This window comes from Pezoporus flaviventris, unplaced genomic scaffold, assembly GCF_033815535.1.
Source record: "Pezoporus flaviventris isolate CSIRO_AGI_PZ_B2104156 unplaced genomic scaffold, CSIRO_AGI_Pfla_v1 ptg000031l, whole genome shotgun sequence".
Classification (NCBI taxonomy): domain Eukaryota; kingdom Metazoa; phylum Chordata; class Aves; order Psittaciformes; family Psittacidae; genus Pezoporus; species Pezoporus flaviventris.
The window spans coordinates 18,174,031-18,200,365 of NW_026892579.1; the positions used below are offsets into that span (position 1 = coordinate 18,174,031).

General features: G+C 42.1%; 2 protein-coding genes across 8 annotated transcripts in view; one reads left to right on the forward strand and one right to left on the reverse strand.

Moving 5' to 3' along the window:
* Nucleotides 1–2,190: 2,190 nt before the first annotated feature.
* AKIRIN2 (akirin 2) lies at nt 2,191–19,289 on the forward strand. Of its 4 annotated transcripts, none has more exons than XM_061460325.1 (5): nt 2,210–2,959; nt 13,486–13,629; nt 14,295–14,429; nt 18,217–18,288; nt 18,609–19,289. In XM_061460325.1, exons 1-5 carry the CDS (start codon nt 2,758–2,760, stop codon nt 18,617–18,619), a joined length of 564 nt encoding a protein of 187 aa, XP_061316309.1. In that variant the 5' UTR covers nt 2,210–2,757; the 3' UTR covers nt 18,620–19,289. The 4 variants fall into 4 exon arrangements, with proteins under 4 accessions (XP_061316308.1, XP_061316305.1, XP_061316309.1 ...); XM_061460323.1 differs by having other exon boundaries at nt 2,219–2,959; nt 14,280–14,429; XM_061460324.1 differs by lacking the exons at nt 18,217–18,288; nt 18,609–19,289 and adding an exon at nt 17,161–18,195 and having other exon boundaries at nt 2,191–2,959.
* Nucleotides 19,290–24,450: 5,161 nt separating this feature from the next.
* The window catches only part of ORC3 (origin recognition complex subunit 3), a 44,408-nt gene continuing 42,523 nt past the window's right edge, over nt 24,451–26,335 (reverse strand). For all 4 annotated transcript variants that reach the window (XM_061460318.1, XM_061460317.1, XM_061460320.1 and 1 more), the window contains 2 exons: nt 26,153–26,229; nt 24,451–25,001 (listed from right to left, as the gene is read on the reverse strand). In XM_061460318.1, coding sequence (XP_061316302.1) covers nt 24,896–25,001; nt 26,153–26,229 — 183 coding nt within the window. In that variant the 3' untranslated portion in view covers nt 24,451–24,895. The remainder of the gene's footprint in view (nt 25,002–26,152; nt 26,230–26,335) is intronic.

The following is a 26,335-nucleotide window of genomic DNA, read 5'->3' on the forward strand; positions in this document are numbered from 1 at the left end:
TCCCCAAGAACCATCAAGCAGTTTGTCACTCCTGTTGGACATTTGGATGCCTTAGGGCTTGTCAACATGCAAGGCTACATTGGTTTAGCTGGGTTTAATTTGCTGCAAAGGGCTGTGTGAAATCTTCATTTGACTTAAATCAGACTTACTTCAGTTTAACTCAACAAATTAAAGGTCTGATAAAGCCTGAGTAACTGTTGATTAGGACAACTGTGGTTCTAATCAATTGCTTAAAATTATAGTGCTGCCTGAGCTGACAGACCTTCTTTTCTAGCAGCTTATCTTGATGAAGTTTTTCCAGACTCCTCAGACTGTTTTAATCAACTTAAATTGTGCCTGAATGCTCCTTAGGATCTGGTGCCACATGAGTTAATGTAACCGAATCTTCTCTGCTGCTGAAAGCAGAATATATACATATAGAATATACTAAGTTCAGCAGAACAAATATTAAGTTCAGTGGGAAAGCACTGGTTATTCTAAAATTTAGTATTTTTTTTTTTATATTGCACCCGAACACAGGCACTTCTCAGCTTACAGATGACAGCAAAAGTGGCTGTCTCCATCCTGTGTGGGCACATGGCATTCCAAACTAAACAAGTGCATCATACATATGCTGAGAGAAACACCCAGGGTTTCCTTACTTCAAAGCCTACAAGAATAATTTTGCCTCAGTCTTCCTGGGTGAAGTGCTTGGTAAGAATACTTAAGACTGTTGCATGAACACTTATCTGCTTAGGGAAATGTCATGGAAATGAAGAATTAAATGAATGGAAAACCAGCCATCGTTATTCCACAGAAGAATGTCCACAGAAGGAGTTATACCAGTATAGTAATAGTAAGACAATTATAACACTTTAATAACATCAGCACATTTCCTGAGCCTTGTTATGGAGAACCAGAACTTGCCTTAGCTTTAGAATGGCTTGTCAGCATCCTCCTTACTAAGGAAACACTCCAAGTGCTTCCTCTACAGAGGAAAAGGCAACAGCAGAGGAATCATTTTTTTATTTTCTGTAACTGGTTTTAGGCTAAGGCAAGTCAAGCAAACCTCGGTGAATTTCACCTAATTGTTCCAACATCGTCAGGAGCTATCTGTCAGAGAAAGCAAATAATGTATTAATTACTATTTCTACTTTTGTTGGGCAGAAAGGCTCAGCTAGGTCACCCCATCACCCAAAACCCCATTTACGCTAAAAGTATCATAACCATATTGCCAGCGCAAACATCAGGTTAGTTAGACAGACAGGGTGCTGTTACAGCTTAACAATACACACCACACATTGAACACATGAAGCAAAAACTTGCTTCCAAATGATAGAAACGCTTATTTTTGGTTTAGCTATCATTTGAGAAAGGCGAGCTTCTATTTCACAAGTCAATAAAAAGAACCAAACACTTAAGTGTTAAAATTTTATGAGGGCATATTCCTTTTTATCTTCCAAAGACAACCTCTGTTCATAGTTAACAGGATTTAATACAGAAAAGCTTGAAAGATACAGATATTTTGGGGCCTATCAACCTCTGTTAACTTTTCCACTGGGGTGAACTGCGACCCAGTTTATTTCAACTCACAAGCTGAACAGGAAAGAGCTCCGCTTTTCCCACAGGCGGCTATGGCACTTTGAACCTCTTCCCCCGCCACCCTCCTTAGGCAAGAAAGCCCTTTACATAACTGCGAGGAAACCGGCTGGTTAGAGAAACACAACTCTCGACACCACGAACCCCTCTGGCACGTCCTTAGCTGTCACCTCCACCCACTTCCTATCTCTGACTCCTGCCTGCTCCCTGCACTGCCCTCCCTCAGCACGGAGACCACTAAACGCACTCTGCCCTTATTTCACAGCCAGCCAGTCTCCCGGCGTGCACATCAGCCGCCGGAGACCCGCTCAGCACTGCGGTCACAGGAAGCTCCACGCCATAGGGCCTAGCATAGACGGCAGGGTTTCGTTAGCCCCCTTTGTGTATCCAGGACCAGACGGTAACCCTCCCGCGCTTCCCCAAGGCCGCGCCAGCCGCCCCGGGGCTGAGCCCTGACCGCCGCCGCCCACAGACATCACCCCGTCCTTTAACCCACACCCCAGCCTCCGAAGGGGGATTTAAATCAGTCCCCAGAAGCCAGGGCGGCCGGCGCAGAGCACGCTGGGATTTGTAGTCGCCACGCCCCATCCGGACCCTCAGGCTTTGAGCGCGAGACCGGGGCGGAGAAACCACAACTCCCGTGAGCCTCCGCGGCGCCACCGCCCCAGGAGCGCAAGCGCAGTGGGGAGCGTTGGTTTTTGAATCCGCGGCGTTGTTATTGACGCCATATTGCTGGTGTGGGAGTCACGGAGGGAAGCGCCGCTGCCGCCCAGGCCCCACCGCCATCGCTCGTCATCGGCGGCCCCGGACCGGGTAACAGGACCCGGCCCCTCGCCCCTCGGCACAGCTTCTAGCCCGCTACCAGTTGCGGGCGGAATTGGCCCGGCTAGGGCAGGGCGGGCGGTGAGAGCGGAGATCCAGCCGGCCGAGCCGGAGCCTCTGGCGGGGCCGGCACCGCTCCCCAGAGAGAGGCCGACAGGGAGGCGGTGGAGGCCCTGACGCAGCTGCCCCCTCCTTTCCCTGCCGCCCTCCTTTCCCTCCCCCCCTGCCCGCCCCAGACAGCGGGGAAGGCGCGTCTGGGCAGGGCCGGCTGCTGCCGCCACCACCACCGCCGTTGCCGTCGTCTCCCTTGCCTCTCGCTCTGAGCCCCCTTCCTCCGCCCCGCCGCCGCCCTGCGCCATGGCTTGCGGCGCCACTTTGAAAAGGACTCTGGATTTCGACCCGCTGCTGAGCCCGGCGTCCCCGAAGCGGAGGCGATGTGCGCCATTGTCAGCCCCGGCCTCGGCCGCTGCCTCCTCCTCCTTCGCCGCCGCCTCCCCGCAGAAATACCTGCGTATGGAGCCCTCGCCCTTCGGAGAGGTGTCGTCCCGGCTCACCACAGGTGAGGGACGCGGCACCACTGTACCCGGCAGCCAGCCGGAGCGGCGGGTGGTGGGGGGCTGAGGGTGAGGGAGCGGCGGGGAGGGGGCGGCGGGTGCGCAGGGCAGGGGGCCGGGAAGGCGACCCGGACGGGGGGGAGGTGGAAGAAGAAGAAAAAGCGAAAGTTGGGTGGGTCTAGCGTTCTCCTCCAGCCATTTTTTGTCGGGCTACACGGCTGGCAGCGGCGGGGGCCGGGGAGATCCCCGCTCGGCTTGGCACCGCCGCGACGGAGACACAATAGAAATGGCCGTTTGCAGCAGGAGTGGGGGAGGAGGGACTTGGAGGAAGGGGGGGGGGGCGGGTTGAGCCGATGCGGGCGGGTGGCCATAGCAAAGGGGTCGGGGTGGGGGTGGGGGGAAGACTGGAGAAAGGGACCTGAGCAGAAGAAGGGGGAGAACGTTGGTGGGAGAGGCTTGATCCAGTGCCGGGAAAGTGGGGACCGGCTTTTCTCGCGTCGGGGATGGGCACGGAGGATTTTTTTCCTCTTTATCACGGGTGCCTGGATGTGGCAAGGAGAGCCGCAGGGGCGAGTCAGGCTGCGGAAACGCTGGGGGTGGTGGAGGGAGGAGATGACCGTGGTGTCGGCGGGGCTGGGGCTGGCTTCCAGGAGGCGCCCTGAGCCCCTCTCGGTGGGGCCCCCATCGATCCGTTGAATCCATTATCGGTGGGTCGAACGTTGCCCGAGCCGAGGCGGCGGCACCTCCTCCCGTTGCTCAGACATGGGGGGGGGGGTGAGGGAGGAGGGAAGCGGGGGGGAGGGCGGGGAGCGCGGCCTGTCATCAATCACCCGCAAAACGCCAGTGGGAAAAGGCAAAAGCAGATAAAACAAAGGGGTAATTCCGCTTCCAGTCCCTTAATGCGTGCCACCGTCCCGGATCACCCATTCTGTGGCATCCTTAAAGTTTGGTAGGAAAACCGAGAGATGAAAGCGATTGTGTGCAAGGGTGAGAGTTGCCTTCGGGGCAGATAAAATGGAATCTGGCAATCTCCTCGTCCCGGAGACGTCGGGCGAGAGCAAAATCTTTTTACATTCTTAACGTGTGAGAGATGAGTCAGCCGGTGCCCCTAAAAGCTGTGGGTCTGCTTGTGTAAGTGTTGTCAAGCATAGAATTATCCTAGTTTGTTTTACCAGCGAGCAGGGAGAGAAGAAACAAATGAATCTTGGCCGGGCACGCAGGATTGATTGGCCCTTCCTTACGGTTAGTCTAGTGGATAGCTTCCAGTAACGCACTTAAGAACGGCTAAACTCGCAGCCATGAGTGGCTGTGGCGCTGAGGTATGGATCTGTGTCCTTTGTGTGCAGGGAAAAAAAAGCCCTCTGCAGTTGTTGCAGCTGAATTCCTCCTCTTGCTGCTGCTGCATTTGGTACTCCCTTTAAACAAAAGTTGGCTCCGGATTACTGCTGGTTATTACTGAGCATTAAGTTTGAATATGTTTTCAAATTACCACCTCCTCCATGTAGGACAGTGCCTTGCTTTTATATTCTCGATTCTGAAAACTGTACAGTAGAATATATTTTTTACAGGTTTTAATCAAATAATAAATTGTTATGGAGGAAACACATAGAGGGCATACAGACTACTTAAACTTGGCATCAGTGCCTCGATATTTTTTTGAACCTCTAGGAAAAGATCCTGAATGAGTCAGCGGTCTAGGATGGGAGCTGTGATGGATGGCACTCCCTGGTACAGTGAGGCATTACATGTACTTTGAGATAGATGCTTAAAATGACAATTGATTTGATTCTTTTTAGAAGCTAAGTGTGGCTTCATTGCAAGGTTTCCTTTTGGCTTGTTTCCTTGGGATTTGGAGAACTTAGGTTTTGAATATTTAATATAAATATTGTCTGGCCAGTAAATGTGTATTGCTGAAAGGAGATAATAAAATTTTCAGTAGAGATAACCCACAGCAGTATTTGAGGCAATACCTAAACTTCTGTGTTAATGATTCTAAAGGCCTTGTAACTGAAAATGTTACTGAAGTTAAGCAACACAGGCTTCATCTTACCTTGAGAAAATCAGAGGTGCAGGTGGTAATTCATGTGAGAGGGTGATTCTGTACTGACAAGGGTGTATTTCATGTAAGCCATTTGTATAATACAAGGAAAAGTGAAGGACAGTAAATCATAATGTCTTTTACAGCACTTGAATCCTCCTGAGCAAAACTTGAAACATTTAGAAATTGCTTACATTTACAAGTTTTGCTTAAAAGCTCCCTCTGTGGGGTCTGTTACAAGGGGAAATACCTTTGTTTGGTGGGAGTGCAAATGTGACTGTTAAGCAGCTTGCTTAGGTTTTACTTGCAGTTGAATTCATAGGTATTACCACATTGGGTGTATTTAATTTCGACCAGCAAATAAAGAATTTACAAGAGCTTGTAATTTTAAAGGGGCCACTTGAAAGATTGTGTGGAATTCCATCTCATCCAATTTTGTAAATGTATGTATGTCCTAATAATTAGTAGCTTTTGCGATAGTGGGAAGAAACAGACCGTTTATTCTAGAGCTCTGGTTTAGGATGAGGCAGTTTGCTATAGAAAAACGTGTTGCTTTCCATTGACTGTACAGTGAATTGACGTGACCATTTCTGATGTAGATGTCTACATTTGGATCAGATAAATCCTGCTCTGTGTGTGAAAGAAATTCCAACCTGACTTCAAAAAGTGCTGCCAGCTGAGTCACTGTTTTGTTCAGTTCTTATATTGGGAAATTTAGTAACAATAGCCAGAATTCAGTTGACTTCAGTTATGGTTTTCTCAGTGTGTTACTGAGCACTTAAAAAGTGTCTGTCTGAATTTTATTTAATGGAAGTTAATGGTTATACAAAATCGGAGCTCTGGATATAAAACCTGAGGCTGCTACTTCATTTAAAGTTCATGCTTCAGCATTTTTGTTCTGTCTGATACGGTGTCCTGGTAGTGTTTAACTGTACCCAGTGGAGACTATGTCAGCACCAGAACTTCTTACCACATGGTGAATTATTTAGAATGATGGATTATTTGGAAGTAGAATATGGGTTGATGGAGGGTGGTGCTGAGAACTAAGAATACAGTATGGTAGTCATATGAGAAAACAGCTGTCTTCAGAGTGGTCATAGACAAATAAATGTTATGTTTGAGAGAGGGCAGGCTTATTCAAGATAAATTTTATCTCGAACAAGAGTATTTTAATATTTTGTGCTTATTTGAACAGCTGTTACTTTCAGTTTTTCGGTGAATTTGGCAGCCAAACTGCAGTTGTGGCTGTACCTTCTGTGGAACTGTGCTTACTGGCGTGAGCATGCTCGTGTGGGTGCCAGCTAATCTTTGGATGCTGTTGTTTGCCTCTAGAATGAATGTTTTTAGAACAGTGTTCACTGTAAGTGGTGCAGACCATACCTGCCTGGCATAAGGTGGGTTCAGTTTTGAAAAAGTGGCTCTAATAAGTTTTCTACTGCTTGAATACTACAGTTGAGTTTTACTTTCATGTAAGTTCTAGTTATAAATGAATCTGTTGTGTATGATCAAAGTAACTGCACTTCAGTTTGGATGCCGGCGTGTAGTGCACTGTACATGTTCGATTTCCTCTGAAGCCCTAAGAGCTGTCCTGTTTCAAAGGTGTTAAATGAATTCTAGACAGTGAAAGGAGGAAGCAGTGGCAGTATTCTGTTCTGCTGGATGTTTTAGAACCATTATTTGCAGCTTTACCGTGATGAAAAATTATGTTGGGGTGGGAGGGGAGAAGAGGAAAAGAAAGAAAAAGGGGAATAAATTATCCTGAAGTTTTTAAAATTCAAAGGCATGTCGGCGTATAAAGCCTGGACATCTGGATATTCCTGAGACTGAAGCAACAGTGGGAAATACAGTCCAGAGAAATGGAAAGGGGGGGGGGGGGGGAGAAGGGAGATGGAATGTTGACCTTAGGGATTTAAATCTAATTCGTGCTACATAGTAACTGAGAAGACAAACTGAGATCAGCAGCTTGCTTCCATACTCCTTTCATGAAATCTGGGGTTAACTTGCAGCTAAAACTTTGTAGAATCAGAATGTTACATTTAAAAAACAGTTTGTGAAATTACTTAAAAACCCAGAAACTTTTTCGTCTGTACATGCAGTTTTTCCTCCATCTGAAATATTCATCTGCCTTCCCCAGCAACTAATTAATGTTGCAAACCAAAAATTGTACTGGGTTGAGTTACTGAGAACAGTCTTTCAACTCAGAACACTGGTTGAAATCCAAGGAGAGATAATGTCAAATGTTTGATGGAATATGGAAACTACTAAATTTATGCAGTATTTAGTTATGAGTGTGCATAAGTGCATATTTGTGCATATTTGCTGCCCGAACACAGTCGTAAGGCAAATTTCTGGTTAAAGACAGCAAATGGAGTTGTTTCTAAGAGTCCTTCAAGGGGGATTCTTTACAAACATAAGGCAGCTAAATTTCTCTTTATTTTGTGAAAGAACAGGTATACAAGGTATACATTAATCTGAAGGAAAAAAAAAACCAAGATATAATTAACACAGATTTTTAAAATTACTGTAGGAAAATGACTTTGACCTGTCTGAATAGGAGGAACTGTTAGTCTTCCCATCAGGCTGTCCTCCCGTGACCTTTCAGTTGCCCTGTTGAGCAAACTGACTGTTTCTGTCCGAAACTTGGTCAGACAATGGCCAAGTGCAGGTTTGGCTTTAAAATGAACATATCTAGCCGCTTAGGAACGTGACATATTAGTAGTGGTGTATCTCCTTCTGCTTGATTTCTGTTTTGTTAACATTTATCTGCATGTGTATTTATTGCTAAATTACCCTGGCAAGATGCCAGGTTTCTCATTGTGCTCCAGTATTGCAGAAATCATTTGGATTAAAAAAAACAAAACGTTCCCACCCCTTACAAAAAAAAAAAAAAGGCAACACATAATGTCTGCATCTGGAGTTGATAATTTAATTTATATGAGAAATTTCTGTAGATGCCTGTGGTACCTATAAATGTTAAATACCCTTGGTTGTAGATGTCATAAAACATTGAAGCAGTTTTTTGTTTCAGTGGCAAGTCTGATAAATGCAATGTGACATACTTTTTTTATGTGAAGAGAAAGATCTAATTGCTGTGTCTAATACATTTTGCATTGCTTGATTTATTTTTCATTCCTCAACCCCCTGATCAGGAGAACTGGGATTTCCTGAAATAACACATTGGCAGAATGAGCTAATGCATATGTGAGCATCCAGCTTGTGGGAGAACCAGAATCTTCGTCAGCCTTAGACCTTGAGTAATTGGATCTGGTGGGGTGGCCAGCTCTGTGCTACAGAGTCCCATTACAAGCTGCTTCTGGCTGTTCATTAGCTATAGACACTGGCTGTGAAGTGTCAGCATGTACCCATTATCAGTGTTCTCTCTGGCTTAGAGCATGCTCCTCTGAGGTGAGCATTTTTTCCAGAAGTATACGTTCTGTAACTGAATACAGTCCATGCCTACTTAAGAAACATAACTGGAACAGTTGATGTCTGTGACCAAAGCAGGAGAATAAAAGGAGTATCTGGATTATTTTAATTTCTGTCTGTGCCTGTGGATACCCTGGTTAAGTAGATGGATACCCTGGTTAGGTAGATAGAAAAATTGAAGAATTGCCGTGTTGCAGTGCTGCCCTTAGTGAAAGCTACCTGCTTAAAATTAACATTGTCAGTAGTCTGGTGGGAAGACCAAAACTAGGAATGTGGTAGCATCAACTAGATGTTGAGTAAGTGTGATGGTCTAATGGAAAAGTTACAAATTTGAACTAGGACAGTGAAACAGTTTTGCATTTGACATGAGCTGAAGTCCCAGAAAATGTATGTGATTGATGTCAGGGTAGCATTTGCTTGATTCACTTAGAAGAAATCTCAGGCATGGTTCAAGTTTGAATGCATATGTTGAATGGTGACATTGCAGACTGAAACCTGAGCTTTAGGTTCCATTTCAGGCCAGGAAAACTGCTGCTCTGATTTCAGCCTATTGAGTCACCTTCCTATGTATTTTGCCAAAGTTTCCTTCAGCTAAGAGAGAGAAGCCAGGAACTAAGATGAGAGATTGCTGGTTTAAAAATCAAGGCAAAAGAAAAAAATCCTTCAGGGGAAACAGTCAGCACTTTCGTAGTTGATAAGCAGTTATTAAACTGGGGAAGAAAATTGTTTGTCTTGTTACATTTTCAAGTTGAACTGCTGTTTCTCTTCTACGTAATTTCTAGGTAATTACAGGTCAAGATGAAGTAATTAGATGACAGAACTTTGAAAAAGAGCAACTTGCCTTTTATCATGAATTAAAGGAAGTAAGAAGACAACATCACTCCTTGGAAATGAATATTTGGCTTTGTAATCCATTAGTGTGACAGATCATATTCTGATTTGCCCTTTCACATTTTATTCTCTCCTCATTGGGAGTTAAAGCAGCTGAGACATGAAACATTGTTTCCCCAAGTCACATCTCTTACTCTGTTAGAGCACTGGTGTGAATGTTGTCCTTCATCTAGTGTGATCTTTAATGAACCTGTGTACTCAACTTTATGCTCTCAGTTCATTGTGCTCTAGATAAAACAAAGAGTGTATCAGCGTATTTCATTATTTTCAGGTGTAATTGACTGAATCCTCTACACCTTTAGTGGTCATGGTGAGAAAGTAGCAGACTTTGTTTGCCATTCTTTATCTTAGCCTTGAACTTGAAGGAGGAGAAAGGGCAATGTAATACAGTCTTGCATAACAGGCTGGGATTCATAATCATCCTGAAATTGAAACATCGTTTATGAAGCACTAATTCATTTCAGTGTGTTAGCAGTGTGGCTTTTTCTTGCTACTACCTTAAGGTGAAGGTATCCGTAACCAGTAAGGAAAGCTGAGCAAAAAGGCTAAGGTGAAATTAAAAAGAAACTGAGGGTAGGCCTCAGTGGTACGTGCTTTATCATATTAAATATATTCCTTTTGTAATCTCATAAATTAAATTATTGCCTGGCCTACAATGTCTCATTTGAACTTAAGCACCTATGAGATGTCATTGTTGAAAAAGGCAATTTGGGCCTCGATGTTGAGGAGCACACAAAAAACCTCTCTCCTGTGTTTGACACCAGTTAAATGCACATTTTAATTCAGTTGTCAGCTGCCGAGTTAATAGTCAGAGCTAATTGGAAGTAAGAAAGGTTAAGAAAATGAACTTGAAAAAGCAGGAAGGTTTTCTAGAATTAAAACTAGGTTGGAGAATGAGATCTACTAATGCTAAGCTTTGTTTAACTGGGCCAGAGGTTTAAAGGGCTTTGCAGTTAGCTGTCTGTCATATAAATATTGTTCGAAAGTTGTCTGGTTTGAGCTGCCTTAATATTTAATGGTTTCTTTCAAGTGCTGAGATGCTATAGAAATTGTTTTGGACAGAATTTGTTTGTTCATCAAACAGTTTTGTGGATTTATTAAGCAAAACTGTAAATGCCAGAACTTTGGTGAACTTAAACAGCTTATTCTGCTAGATTGTGGTTTTTTTTTTAAAAAAAAAAGACTAAGTAATTCAATTTGACATTCAGATTTTCATTTAAAATGAGTCATGAATATTTGCAAGCTTACATGTCACTTCACAATGAAGTAGTTTTTTTTAAAGTCAAAGATTTTATGCCACTGTATGTTAATTAAAATGCCTGTTCAGTTTTTGCTGCTGCAAAAATGTGTCTGCTTAGTTTGAGGGTTTGTTAGTCTGATCATTCGTGTGTGAAATTATTGAACAGTTTGGTGCCACATAAAACTCGTGTTTCTTGATTATTAATCTCAATTTTACCAGTGGTGGAAATTGGGAAGTACGAGGCGAGTCATTTCCATAGTCATCTTGCCTACTAACAGCACAGAACCGAGCAGAGCTTGTACTCCAGTTCTCTGTACTGAGCAGTAGTACATTAAATCTCATAAATTAGATTAAGTAGAGGAATGCCGTTTACCAGAGCAAGTTATGTACATGTTCTGCAGGTGTGTTCAGTTAGGACTTCATGCTTTTCTCTTTCTGCCAGTGGTTGTTTGCAATGTGAACAGTGTATTGTCACATTTAAACAGTCCCCTGCTCTGTTTCACTTTGCTTAGTTTTACTTCTTTACATGAAGTTATAGCAATGCAGACTGTCAAAGTGGTTTTCTCAGGACTGGGAACTCCCAATGGTGTATCTTGAGATTTTTTTTTTATTTTCAGAGCAAGATTTGAAGATGGCAAGTTTAAAAGTGTTGTCAAATTAGAAGCAGATTAGAAATTACTGCAATATCATTGAGACTTCTGTGTTCACCATTCAGTATAATTGGGATTAGAACCATGTATCATTGGTGTAAAGATCTTAATTTTCTATCCATATTCTTCCCTCGCCCCCCAGTTGCTCTCACTCCTTCTATTCTGGCTGCTGTTCTAACATCGTCTCTGAATTACTCCATATTTAATTTACAGGGGTTGATAGGACTGGAGGAAACCTGGCTGATGATTGCTATTTTAACTCTTGCAGTTTTATCCATTGACCAGAGACAAGAGTCTTTTATGGGTTTTGTTTGGGTTTGTTTTTTTTTTAAATTATTTTGGTGGTTAATGTGGTTTGAGAATGTGTCTGCAAGAAGATAATAGGTGAGCTGTAGAGAAGATTATTATCAAAGTTGTTGTGCCCAAAACTTGGCTGATGCTGTTGCAGTTCATATGGAACTTGGAAAGTATGTCCAAGACCAGGTAGTCATAGTGTAGGTTGCACATGGTCTGTTACATTTTTCAGTTGACGTAAATACAGTGTGAATGTTCCTCGTAGTGTAGACACTTCAGGACAGATATTCTCTTATGAGCTAATTCGGTTCCCACTCAAAATTATGCACTATTGCTTTAGCTAGAACCGCATTTGATTCTGAGGAAAAGTATTGTTTTATGACCATAATGCCATTGAGTAGAGCTATTGCAGGGCCATTCTCCCACTGCTGCAGTGTGTATGCATGTGACTAATTCTACACGGGGTTCTGTTAAATTTTGGAAGGCTGACTGCATCTTCATTTAACCTGATTTGTTATTACCACACTGGAGCATAGTATGTATCTTGTCCTACAAAAAGTATGCATCCTCCAGGCATCCTTGAGTGCTTTTTTCGCCCCTTCTGGTTTCCTTCTCTTCATTTCTCTACTGAGCTGCTTTATTGTGTCTTCTGCATTTGCTTCTGCTTTGAACCAACTCCCTGATCTCCCTTTACGGAGCTGAAAATTGTACAAGCGCTGTAGGCATGGGACTGAAAAGGTATAAACTGTAAGGCTTCAATCAGAGAACAAAATCCAAGGAAGAAGCTCCTTCACTGACAAAACCTGGTATTCCTGTTGACTGTGGAAACAGTTTCCTCTTCTTTTATCTACTGGCTGCTCCTGGACTAACTTACAGAGTTGAACCACCACAACAGCTAAACCTCTGAAATAGAAATTGGTGAATGTTTGCTTCTGCTTGGCCTACCATAGGATTCCTTCACTGACTGACCAAGCTGGTAGCTAAAGTTACTTGTTCACATCACATGGTTGCTTCCTAGAAAATGTTCAAATAAGGAAGCTTAATAGCATACTGTTAACAAACCTGAAAACTAGTTGAGAATTTTTCACAGTATTGTGTTGGCAAAATGCTGAACAGAAATAGAAAGGTACTGAGTGGAGTACTTTGCAGCTCTCGCATAATCACGTAGATTTATATGTACCTGAGTTTCGGAAAGCTCTCTTTGCCAAGAGTTTGGAAGCTGATTCTGTAAGAAATTTTTCAGAAAAGGCACACAGGATTAATAATTTTACTGCAAGGATTACCCCTCTCTTGTAATTCTACAGTGAAAATGAGATTATTAAAAACACTTGCTGTATTTTATTCAGTGTGATCAAATGCTGAGCTACATATTGCTATACTCCTTTAAAAGAGGTTATTGATCCATCCGTTGTCTTTATTTGGATAGATCTGAGGTTGTCAGAAGTGTTGTGGAATGCTTTTGTATTTTCCCTGTGGGTTTGCCATTTTTTGAGATTTTAACCAGTAGTTGCTTTGTGCATGGTACTTCATGTATGTATTTTATTCTGGAGTCTTTTGTTACCCATAACAGTATGAATGATAAATGCTGTCTGGGGGAGAAAGATGACTGCAAATTAAATGCATGAAGGGAAGATCATAAATACCAGTAGAAGTTTTACAGAATATTTTTTTATCCATGTATATTGTATTACTGATAGCTCCTAAATTTTAACCTTATGCTGTTTACTTTTGTTAGCAGCACTCTGGCACTGATACCTGACCTTAACTAACAACATTTTTGTTAGTGTTCTGGTGCAAACAGTCTGGAGTTACTTTCAGTTAGTCATTCTTTGTGTCTTGGGTAAAACATGGTGGGTTTTGCAGGCCATGTTTAAAGACTCTATCATCAGTTAATTACCTGCAGTGTTTGGTGCTTGACTGGAAACCAAGTCAAGTAAAACCTTGGATTGTTAATTATTTTAGACTTATTTTTTATGTTGTTTTTCTTTCTAGAACAAATTCTGTACAACATAAAACAGGAGTACAAACGCATGCAGAAGAGGAGACACTTAGAAAATAGCTTCCAGCAGACAGATCCTTGTGGTTCTACTGATGCACAGCCACATGCATTTCTCCTTACTGGACCAGCTTTGCCAGGTACCTGGAAAATTCTGTGTAATTCTGCTTTGTCTTTTTAGACTCTGTTATGTAAATGATTTTTCCTAGTTATCTTTATAGGACCTTCTTTCCAGTTACTGTTGCTTTTTTTGGCAATGAATGCTGTGTAATTCTGCTATATGCTGTTAGACTCCTGCTTGAGTAAATAATTTTCCCCAGTTATCTGGTGTTTCATGGCACATTCTCGCGAGTTACTGTTGATTTTTTTGGCAGTATTAGCATGGATGTGGAGGATTGTAGCTTCTTGTTTTAAGAACCAGTAGGACACAAAGCTTGCATTATTTTCAAGAGATCGTCCTGCATACCCTGCCACTGATACTGTAATAAGCTTTTGCAAAGCATCTGGTTTTGCACAGATGCACTGTACTGACAGTTTTACATGAAATAGAAGCTTAAATTTGTAAATGGCATTCACAGTGTTTGTGTAAGATGCCTGTGCATATTGCCCATTGTAGTCTTCTTCCTTTTGAGGGTCCAATTCTAATAGTAATTAGAAGCGTTCAAATTGTAAAGACTTCTCCAAATTCTTTGTAAAGCTCCTGATGTCAAAGTTGCAAAGAAAATTGATTTTAAAGTGGTTCTGAACTAGTTTCAAGTGTAAATTTGTGTGCCTGAATATTTAATCTTAGGTACTTCATCTGCAGCCTCATCACCATTGAAAAAAGAACAGCCCCTGTTTACTCTCAGACAAGTTGGAATGATCTGTGAACGCTTGCTGAAAGAACGTGAAGAGAAAATCCGTGAAGAGTATGAAGAAATTTTGACCACAAAACTTGCAGGTATATTATAGCTCAAAATAATGTGTTAGGATGAGTTTGAAAGCTTAAAGATTTTCATTATGTTTGTTACGCTGTACTTTTTTTCTGACCTAACATGATCAAGATTGCATACAGGACAGAAAAAATGGTGTATAGACTCTTTGATAGGCTTTTTTCTTCTATGCTGGCTTGGGTAGAAACTGACTGCTGGGTATTACTAATCAGTTGAAACAGTGGATTTATTTCACATGGAAATTTTTCTTGCTATGATGTCTGAATTGATGATTTCCTCCTTTTTTTTTGTTTTTAGTGGTTTGATTTTGTTTTGTTTGCTAGAAAGTCTTTCTCTTCTACTGGCTTAAGGGACCTTTGTGAAGGGTTTTGTTTGTTTTTTTTTTTTTTTCTTCCTGCTTAGGAACTGACTTCCTTTTTCTGGAATTTGGCAAGATGACAGTACCTAAGATTTCCCTTTCTCTTCCCAGTACTTGCCATTACATTGCTGCCAACAGTGTTTGGTATCTGCCCGAGTGTCAGTCGTTCAGCTGATGCTCTTTATTGAATTGTTGTATTTCGCACCATTTAGCTCATGTTTTTGGTGCCTGATGCCAACTTTCCCATAAGGATCATGTTAATGTCAGCATTATAAATAGGACCTTTCTTTACTTGAAGTCCTCTACTTTATAAGCCCTTTGCTAGTATTTGAGCATCTAAATTGTGGTGCATTCAGAGGTACATGCCTTCACAGTATGATTCAGTGTCTAATTTAATATTTATGGTGATTATAAGAGACATCTGAGTGCACTTTTGGGGCAGCAAACCTGTGTTTGACTCCCCACAGCTGTTCTGCCTCCCACCTCAAAACACAGAGAATTAAAGTTTGCAGATATCTTCTGGTGTGGTAGGAGTAGTGTGGTGTGGCCATGCAGAGTGTCAGCAGACTTGAGTCACCTTTGTGGCTTGCCTTTGACAGTGTGGTCTCTGCAGCTGAGCCTGTATTCACGTTCTGTATTGCTGTCCTGCCATTGCTATGTAAGAAACAGCTACAGTTCCGAGTCCCTCTTAAATCTACATCTGTTTACAATTGGAGCTAGAGCTCTAAATACTTCTGTTGCTTTGGATCAAACACTCCATTTCTGTGCTTATAACCTGCTTCAGACTGATGAATTATGACCCTTTAGAGTGTTATTCTTCTAATTTGTATATGTTAGGAACTGGGTCACTTCTTGCATTCTCTTAAATGCATTTCAGTTAGCAGTGATCACAGTAACCATTTGAAGACCAGATATATTTACATTTGTTCCAGACACTTTCTGAGAACAAACTTGTAGTTCTTTACAAGCAGGAAACTCTCTGGCAGGTTCCTTATGTGTGCTCCATCTGTTAGTCCCAAAGGGAACATTCTCTTCCCCCCCCCCCCTTTTTTTTTTTGAAGGGGAGTGTGTGCTTTACAGTGAGATGGGTTAGGTTCTTGTTCTTAGGATGGTGGTCATCAAAAGAGTGAGAAAGATCATGTTACTGCATCCCATATATCAAGCCAGTATTACATTTTCAGTATTATATGGAGATTTTAGAGACTGCTAAAAGACTTTAGAAATTCCTTACATAGAAGGCCAGTTATATTTTTCTGCCGACAGATGATTATACCCTTTTCTAAACTTTGTACTGTAAGGTAATACTCATTCTTACAATCTAGTGAAGTCAGTGGAAACTGGGAATTCTGTAATAAATCTCAATTTAATAGCTTCTTTTGAATGACTTAACTGAATGTTTGGATCTGGGATATTTTCCTGATTCCTTTCTGAATCATGATGTTCTTGTAGGTAGGTAACCAGATAGATGCTGCTTAATTTTTTTGTTTTTCTTCTCCCATATTCTTTGTGAGCGGAGTTGTCTTTCACACAGAGTGAGTGTTTGATAAACGGAAAACTCAGATCATGCTAATGCCTTGATTTCCCTTCCTGCCTGTTACCTGAAACTGCTGTGTTAGAATAAACTTGGGTTTGCAAGATCCTGCGCAGGTTTTAAAACCAGAGGAGTTCAAGGGACTAAGTGAAGTTTTCACTTGAAAGGTTTTTTAGAATCCGGTTGTGGAAACCAGCTTTTTATACGAAAGGTCAGGTCACATAGTAATCATGTTTGTACTCATGTTGTTCGGCCACCTTCTGATTGAAAACAGATAGTTAGAACATACATGATACAGGATGCCAGTGGTGTAAGTGTCTGTAAGTATTCACTTAAATTATCAAACAGCTCACTGTAGGTTGCTCAGACCTTTGGGTTGCTTAACTTTCTGAATCTGAATGCCACAAGAAAAGGGATTTTTAGTAACACTGGATTCTTTAAATTTCCAAAGTCACAGTTTTTAACAAAGATGATACTAAAAAGCAGCTGTGTATGTTGACTTAAACCTTTAAAGAAGAAAGCTTGCAAGTTGGTTTCTGGCCTTTAATACATACTTTGAGGAAAAGTTCTAGTTTCTGTTATTTTTGGAAGTGGTTTCTGGGCAACAGATCCTTCAATCTGCTCTTTGTGCTATTTTGTTGTTTGGCTAAGATCCTCGCATGGCTGCTGAAAAGCCATCAGTCAGAACTGCAGTGAACAGAGGTCCTGCTTGTTGGGCAGAGGGGAACTTCTGCCATGGCTCTGGGCCCCTTTGGCCAGGGATGGATGTCCTTAGGTCTTGGGGTCAGATCCGAACTTCGGGCTGCTGCTGAACTACTTGCTGATTACTGATACCCTGTTTACTTCAAAGGTGAAGCTCATCCCTGCAAGAGGATGGGGACTTTAATGGGGCAAACCTGTGGGACTAGGAACCACTACAAATCTAACTGCATTTTTGGTTGAAGATTGCCTTCTTTGACCTTGCCCCTTTCTCAGAACACCCCACATTGCTGCACATGTATTTTTCCACAAGGGAGGAAGGGCAATGGAGAGGAGCAGCATCTGGTAGATATTACTCTCCTTGTTCAATTTCCTAACTCTGAAAGGTGATATCCTGCTGATGAGTGCAATATTAAATTGAATAAAATATTGCAAATGTATTTGTGTGTATGTGCATAAAAAGAATAATCTTTCAGGAAAATAGAAATACTTAGTTCAAAGCCAGATTGATACATTTGAATCTAAATTTCATTTTGGATTGCACAGTAGTTGTTTTCATGAAGTCCACAGTCAACTACATGTCTCTATTGTGGCTACTTCTGTGATTGGAGTTAATCAAGTGCTAGTCACTTGGTGTTTCATTCTTTTAGTTTGTTACTTGTGTTTGATTTTCTGGTGGTCAACAAAAAGAATTTCCTAATTCCATAGCAAGTGCCTTTCCTCTACTTCTGTGTTTCCATTTCATTAAACAGACTTTCTTGCGTCTGGTACTGGTAAAAGCAGAGGTTGTGTTTCCAACCCTAGCACTGACTTTAATACTATGTTTGCTTAACTATTTTGCCCCCATTATGGATCTGTGAAATGATTACATTTGATTACTTCAAAATACCGTGTCTGATGCTTAGCAGGCATTAGGTATGTTGAGGTCTGTGTGTGTGTGCAGCACAGTTCTCCTTGAGCATATTACCATCATTCCCATTACAGATGTTTATATGGGAAAGTTTCTTAATTAGGGGGATGTTGTTTTGGGGGTGGTCAGGAATGGGGATTTTGGACATTGCTGCCTTGTTGTTCTGGGGATGAAAAGGTATGAACTGTGTGAAGTCACTTAAAACTACTGTTAGTGGATGTGTGTTTAACTTGTATATATAAAAAAGTATGTTCCAGCCTCAGTTAATGTACTCACATTTCTGCTTCGTGCTTGCAGAACAATACGACGCATTTGTGAAGTTCACGCATGATCAAATCATGCGACGATATGGAGAACAGCCTGCCAGTTGTGAGTATTGGTTCCTTTGGGTTCCTCTTGCACCATTACATTAGTGAATGTTCAGGAATTGAAATGGCCAGACTTTGTTGTTAAGCTACAGCTAGGCCCCAAGTTAAAGTATCTTAAATTGGGAATAAGAAAGGCCGACCAAGGTCGAAAGGAAGACATGGGATAAAATGCCACTTTTGTTTTAAAAATCTGGGACTGTCTCCCGTAACACGCTGGTATTGTATTTCTGAAGCGGGGTTTGATGTATCCATGGCAGATTTGTGACAGAGCTGGCATGTATTAACTCCACTATTAACTCTTGCTTTTTTTTCTCTTTCCAGATGTTTCATGAATCACACTTTCTGCATATGTGGGCTGCCCTATACACCCCGTTTTATTGTTGCAAGCTGTCCCAGTAAAGACTTGCAGCAATGCCATATTTTTTCCCCCTGTGAACACAGGTTATTTCAAGCTTTTGTCAGTGGCAACCACTCTTATGCAGCAACTGGTTTTGGAGTGCTCCCTGATGTCAGTACCACCTGGATGTGGACCTTTGCTACCTGTAATAATACCAGTGGCCTCATTTGCTGTATCATTACAATTTGGCTTCTTATGTTAAGTTTGAAAAAGTTAAAGGATTAAAGCTGGTGTTCTAGAAGTTGCCCTTCACTGGTTGTGTAAATAAAATTGTAGAATGACACTTCTGACTGAAGTTAGTGTGATTTTCATAACTGTGCACTACAACAAAGCTGTAATCACAGTTAAGTTAGAATGTAATCCCAGGACAATTTTAAGCAAATAGCCCACAGTACTGCCTGTGAAATAGTGAAGGAGGGCATTTCTGTATTCCATGACTTTTTTGGGGGTTAAGAATGGGTTTATATGATTTCTCATTTTTGTAGTTTTTATTTATTCTATCAGTCTTTAACAAATGTTTATTGCTGCAATTTTTCAGTGTATCATTGTTTTACTGCCCTTGTAGTACTGGAATTTAGTTGGAAGAATAAAACATTTACTTCTAATCTGTTTGTTTTTAATATGCAGGTGGAACTTCTGCTGTGTACGAATAAACTTAAATCTGAGTGTTTAAATGAAAACTTTATTCACTGGCAGTAGCGGGTGGGTCAGAATTTTAGATCAGGAGAAGGAGGTGGGTGAAAATCTTTGGTAATTCTTCAGAGGCAAAGAAGTCATTCTTAGATTGGCTGTATTGTGTTCCTGTTGTGGAAGCATGTTTGGTACAGAACTGATAAGAAACTGTTGATTTAGCTTGCTGCAGCTGACTCAAAAGGCTGTGTTTGTCCTCCTTCAGATTCAAATGACGCAGTAAAGGAAATCTGTAAGATAGGGCAGGCTCTTAACACCACAAGCTAGAACTGCATAGGTATTGGAAGAGCTAAAGGTGTGTAATCTCTTTGTTCAGGGTCGAGGAGTCTGTTGTTGGATGCATTCAGCTTTTTCCAAACTGCTGTATCAGTGCTGGTTGCTGCTGTCTGTGCAGTTCTGAGTCCCAGAGTGAATTACTGCAAAGTTACTACATGGCAAGTCCAGATCTGTGTGCTGTGGGGTAGAGGTATTGCTTACCAAAGGACTCGGGGTATCTGCTTTGGGGACTTGAAAGCAATTCCAAAGTAATCCTTCAATTATAAACCGTCTTCTCTAACTTACTGCCAGCTTCTGGTTAAGTGCAAGTCTGTTGTGTAATAGGTCTTTGTACCATTTGAAATTAACAAGAGAGTTTTAGTTGAAATGGAATTGAAACCTCAGTTGGTAGATGCAGGCGTTTATTGGCTTATGCTGATGATTATGGTATCATAGAAGCCGTGTGATGAACTCTAGTTCTTTGTGAAGGTTTATTCACTCAGTAAGGAGGTTGTTGCAGGTTCAGAATTGGGCACATTGCCACAGTATCACAGTATTTTTCTGCACACTTTCCTGAGACTCGGCTTACCTAAATATTTGGATTCTTCTTACTGTATTTTCCAAGTCTCAGAAATGGGAAATGTGTGCTAGGCTCCCTTCTCAGGTTTTATCTGAAGGTAAAACCAAGTTTTTCAAGGGCTGTAATTCCTAGGTGTCTGTGTTGGGGTTCCCAATCCCTCTCCTTCCTGCTCCTCTTTTTTTTGCCCTCTTTTTATTGTTAATTTGCCCAGGGTATGAAAGCCACTACTTTTAGGTGGGCCACTACCCAAACTCCAACATCCTGATATGTCTCCTCTGTCTTCTGTGTTCTTATCTTTTCCTCTGGGATATTAAGAGTTATAAATAAGAAGTGATGTCATGTTAGCACCCAGCCACTGCTGTGTTGCTCCAAATTAATGCATATGAGCAGTCTTCTGGCAGATGAAATACAATGCCACTGTGGGTGCTCTTGCATCACAGCTGTGATATGCTTAATTTCTGCCTGGTTTGGAAATGAGGTTGCATTCTCTGAAATACTCCATATTTTTTTAACCTGCTGTTTGTTCTGTCATGGACCTTAAACTGGCTCCTTTTCCTAATCTCAGTGCCAGTGTATGATGAATTTCATGTGAAAGGCTTGTTCGAACTGGTGACTTACTCTGTCGTAGGAAAATTATTTGCTGCTTGGTTACTTTTGAACAAATCGGGAAAATTGGGATGCTGTGGGGAGCAGGCTGGTGCTTAGAAACCTGCTTTCAAGTCAAGTAGAAATGGGTAAGATTCTGTAACTGCTAGATTCTTGGCACTACATTTTTTGTGGTGGCCACGTGGAGGATATTTGTGTGTAACTGCAGTCTGCCCAAAATCCAGGCAAGCTGAGGACAGTTAATGGCAACCTCACAGAGTGAAACCAAAGATCTGGGTTAACCTGTTTTTAAGACAATAGTATGTAAATTCTTTTCAAGCAGCTCTCTGTTACTGTCTGCTTAAAAAGCAGCATGTACATCCTGACTGTTGCATTTTGTGCCTAGATGTGAAAGCATGTAACCATAAGATGATTCAGCATTTTTCAAGGTTGGAAAGGAAGATTGCTTCAGTCTTGTGTGCTGCTTGCAGTGTGCGTGTGTACCCTTGCACAGCAAGGCCATTAGCACAGTGGTTAGAAGCTGCGTTTTGTGAAAGCTCTCTCCCTTCCCCAGTTGGAAATTGGGAAGGATTTAGGTCTGTGACTGCAAAGTGGGGAGAAAAAAATGGAGTATTAAAGAGTTTATGCTCTTGTTGTGAACCAGTGCTCATGACCATTGTACTGGAAGCCGTTCTCTGAGATGAAAAATGGGGGCATGTTTGGCTCATACAGGCACCTGGCTGATGTGTTTTACTGCTGTTGTGGGCTCCAAGATAAAAGTTACCAAGTTTGTGTTTGAAACCACAGTGTGGTAGTGGTGTTGGAGAACAGCATCTGCAGTGGTAAAGAAGAATGGCAAACTATTCAAATGAGCTAACTTACTTTGAGGTCTGAGTTTTGGCAGTAGCACTGTTGAACTGCTACTACAGAACACGGTATTGGTTATCCATCCAGAGGTGAGGCTTTACACTGTGTCACGGTTTGAGAGGTAGTTCCACAATACAAACATTGGCTTTTTTTTTGGGTGTGTATGTCCTGTTTGCAGACAAGCTCCCTGGAGTACCAGCAGAATGTGGTGTTACTATGCAGGCAGTTGTAGAAACTAACATTTTAAAATTGCATAGTATTAGCAGTTGAAATCTCTGTGTGTTTCAGCTGGCATATGTGTGGGTGAGTTTGCGGTATTTGCAGCAAAAAGTAGCAAAATAAATTGTATGAGAGGAGCCACGTGTAAAATTGATACTGTATTGCCAGATAAAACCCTGGTGTTACTAGACCCCCTAGTAGTAAGCACAAGGTGCTTTTTCATGGCTGGAATGTCTTACCTATTCCTGATGAATGCTGGGTCAGAATGCAGTGATGTTAAGGTCTTTCCAGGCAGGTGGGACTGCAAAGAAAGGCAGAGTAAATTAAATTTATGACCAGTTTTGTTCCATTTGTAACTGTCCAACCTTCCTAACCTCCTTGCTGAAGACAAATCACACAGTAATTTTAGTCGTTGCCCCTTTATACATCTTAGGGTCAGAAGTGCCAAGTACTGAATTAAAACTTTGATCTTGAGAAACCATATCTAGCATAGCAAATGTGACTGTAAGCTTCAAGATTGATTAGTAGCTAAAGAGAAGACATTATTAATTTTTCTGTTTTAATGTTATGTTGCCTATGCATTTGGGGATTAAAAGCACACACTGTTGAGGCTGGCTTCTCTTTATTTCCAAATACTTTACGCTCCAGAGGCGCGAGTTAGATGATGTGGGCTTGTTTTGCATTGGGTGATGTGAAGGGAGGAAGGGAGGGGGCTGTAGTAGTTGGCTCTGTGTCCTCATGCAGGTGGGTGAGAAATTTGTTCTGCTGCTCCCTTTCATTTGTCAGGTGCATTTGCAAGATAAATAGGTGCAGTTCAGGATGGAGCTGATCAGCACTGCCCTCCTGAAATTCCTCCCTTTTCACTGCTTGAAAGCCTTGCATACAAAGGCCACTAGGATACAGGTCCTCTAGCTTGCCCTTTGAAGTGAGGAACAGTGGAATTTGTTCACCCCTGCCTGAGACTTGGTGGAGCAGCTGCAAAAGCTTTTCTGCTGAGATCCTCAGTTCTTGCTGATCATGTTTCCCATGTTGTATGTTTAGGCAGCATAAAGGCAGATAAACTCCTTGTCCTCCTGATTGCCTCACAACGTTTAGAACCAGGCGCTCCCTTAAGTACAGCAGGAGGTGTGACTGTGGCTCTGCAATTAGAGCAATTGGAAAAAGCATGACTCTACCCTCTCTGAGGGTATTTAAAGCAAGCCTAACCCATCCTGTGCACATTCCTGGGTAACAGCCTGGTAAGTTACAGGTTCCTGTAATAGCACTTCTCCCCTCCAAGTAGGGATCTGGTTTATGCAAGTGATTTAATCTTCAGTGCCCCAGGCTGTCCTTTTCAGTTGTTTGTGTAGGCTGAAGTGCCAGTGCAACCAAGTGGGAGCATCTGGATTCTACTGACAGGTCCAGCAGCAGGGAAGTGAAGCCTGTAATCTTCTCTAAGGAACCTGAGGAAGGCTGGAAGTTTTTTGAGGTAAATACAGTCTCTTTTGCTGTAAACTGAAGTAATCATCATTCAACTTTTAAGTGAGCTGGGGGGGGGAACACAAAATTTAAACACTTTTCTCTAACTGCATCCTGTTTCTAGGTGGTAGAACTGACCTGAAGTCTCCATGAAACTGCTGAAATGCATGTCGGGGCCCTCAGGAGAGTTTAGCAAGGCATGGCAGGCATGCATGCTCTCCTGCAGGGAAACACAGCTTTCTCCCTTTGGTTTATAAGGCTTTTTCCACAGTTGGAAAACATGGGGTGCTGACATTAGCATGAACACATTTGTTCCCCAGAGTCTGAGAGAAGTTGATGATTAATGCTGTAAGAAGTGCAGAGTTCTAAAGACTGGTCTGGTTAGACACCCCCATGCTGTTAGGTTTTTCTTAACCTCTGCTTCCTTGGGGACAACAATTCCAGCACTGACTGTGGTTTCCCAGTGCTTCAGCACAGCACTTTGTGGCTTTTGTTACAATATCATGCATTGATCTGCAACTTACTCTAGGCAGAGACCAGCAGCTCTCTGGTCTCCCCTGACCAAATCAGCAGCAGACTTGAGCTACTCCAGTCCTGTTCCACAAAAGGGGCAGCATTAGCAAGCCATACCCAGATGTATGGGTTGTGCTCTGTGCGGGCAGAAGCTCAGAGGGGGCATCCTGGGCTTGCTACTGCCCAGGGCTGAGTGGCTGCTGAAGATCAGTTGGATGAGCAGTGCTTTCACACTCTCAGCCAATAGCCATTATTCTCAATGTAGCTGTTTCCTTTGCTTTCCTACAGTACACATCCTCAGCAAAGGGACGTTACAGCGTGTAGTTCAGATGTGGATTTTACTACCTTCGTCTAAGGTGCATGAGTGCCATGGTCTCATTTAGTGTGTGCTGACCCACATTTCCCTTACAGCAAGTCACCCATTACTAATCAACTTCAGTAGAAGAAGGGAGTGGTTTAGACAGTTTGCTTTTGATATTCTCAAAGAGCAAAAACTTGTACCTTCAAAATAATTCCATCCCTTTCTCCTCATGAAGGAGTTTTCAGGGTGTTATAAGCAGTTGTGGTTTGACGAACATGCAGCAGAACATGGAAGCTTAGTCTTTTTAGCATACCGGCTTTATTTATTTTTGAATGTGTAGTTCAAGGATCTGGAAGGCATTTTATCATGACAACTCTATTCCTATCAGCTTACGAGCAAGTTACTTAATACTGCTTCATCAGTTCTGGAGCCTACACAGCCAGTGTTGTCCTTTTGGCTTGCTAGCCCGAATTACATCAGTATAGCGTTAAATATCAGACATCAAAGATGAAAACTGGCACAGCAGCAGTATTTGGAACATGAGCATTATGAGAGCAGTACATCACACAGGGAGGGTGAGTGTTAAAAACCAACAGTGCTATTCAAGCCTACCCAGGCACTCAGAATGTATCTCACAACATTCGCTCATCACTGACTCGGTATCCAAAGTTACAAGTACTGGGTTAGTGGGAACGCAGCTGTTGCACGGTGGGAGAAAGATTTACTAAAGTCCTGGTGGCACATTAACAGCCACCCCACGTCAGCCGTGCCACGTGGTCCGTTTTCTGCTTGCTGGGCTTTATGAAGCCCAAGAGTTCCAGTTCAGAAACAGCACGAATAAAACGAGCACTGGATGTTTCAGTTAAGGAAATTGCACTTCTTATGACATGTATTGATGGAGGCAGCACTTGCTGTAGGAGGGCAAGATCTCTTAAGTCATGGTAAGCACTGATAACACTAAAATTGTTGGGGAAAAGGACAGGATTTGCCTACAGAAGCACAAATCTTCAATCTGATCAGTATTTCTTTTGCTGAGTGCACAATGTGGCAACAACGGGAGGGAGTTCCTTTCTCCACTGTTAAACCACATTTAAAGCCTACAAAGACAGAAGTAAAAATTCTTTCTTCTGAGAGACTACAAAATTACTATGTCTCCTGACAAAAGAATGGGAAGTTAGATAATTAGATTTTTTTTTGAGTTTCATAAAACAGCACCACCTTTTCTATACTCTGATACACCTTTCTTGCTGCCTTCCTGACACACAACTATATATCCTTCAGTTAAACACAGAATTTAGTTTTAATTATCGTCAGGACTGTAAAAAAAGAAAGGCCTTATACTAAAAGCTAGGTGAAGTTTTACACCATAGAAGTATTCTTCCTGTAGTTAAACCTCCTTTTCTACAGCTAGGGTTTAAGTTTTGGTTCTAATGCTCATCCTTTAGATATTTTTCAGATCTCAGTTAAGAATCAGTACAAAGTGAGAAGCAAAATGTCTGTTTTGAGGGAACTAAAATTCTTAACTCTCAGGTGCTAGAACTCATGGATTCTACTGAGGACACTACTTGTGTCATTTCTTCTGCTAAGGTTCCACCTTCCTCATCATAAACTCTCATTGTTTGTTCTCCATCTGCTCTCTAGGTCACAGCTATCTTACCCTCTGTTCCCCAGCAGTGCTCCCCCCCCATATAGCAGCTGTACCAACTTTCAGATGATTTAACCAACTAGAACAGCTTCAACTTGGTTTACAGTCTGTTGGTTCTGTTTCAGACCCAAACAGCTCCTATGGTCAGAAGCTGCTCTCTTACCTCAACCCACTCAGCCCAACTGCTGATCAGCTGATGTATTTCTGTGACATTTCCAGTACATTAAGGCTGCTTAAACCAGCCTTATTTTTCTGGAATCAGTTATCAGTGAACATGAAGCTGAATTTTGAAAATCCTGGTTCGTTAATCCTGTGATTAACAAATGTCAAGCTTGAGAGCAATGAGAAAGGATACTGGATGATATCATCCACCTGGTCTGAGGAAGCTGTATCTGCATTTGGTTCAACTGCTGTCACCACTGTTGAGAAAGCCTGGAAAGGGAAAAGCAGTACAGATTTAACATGTTTCATAAACAGAGCTCCACATAAACAATGAGCTCTTAGTTGGTGACTATCACTCAGGAGGAATGAGATCTTG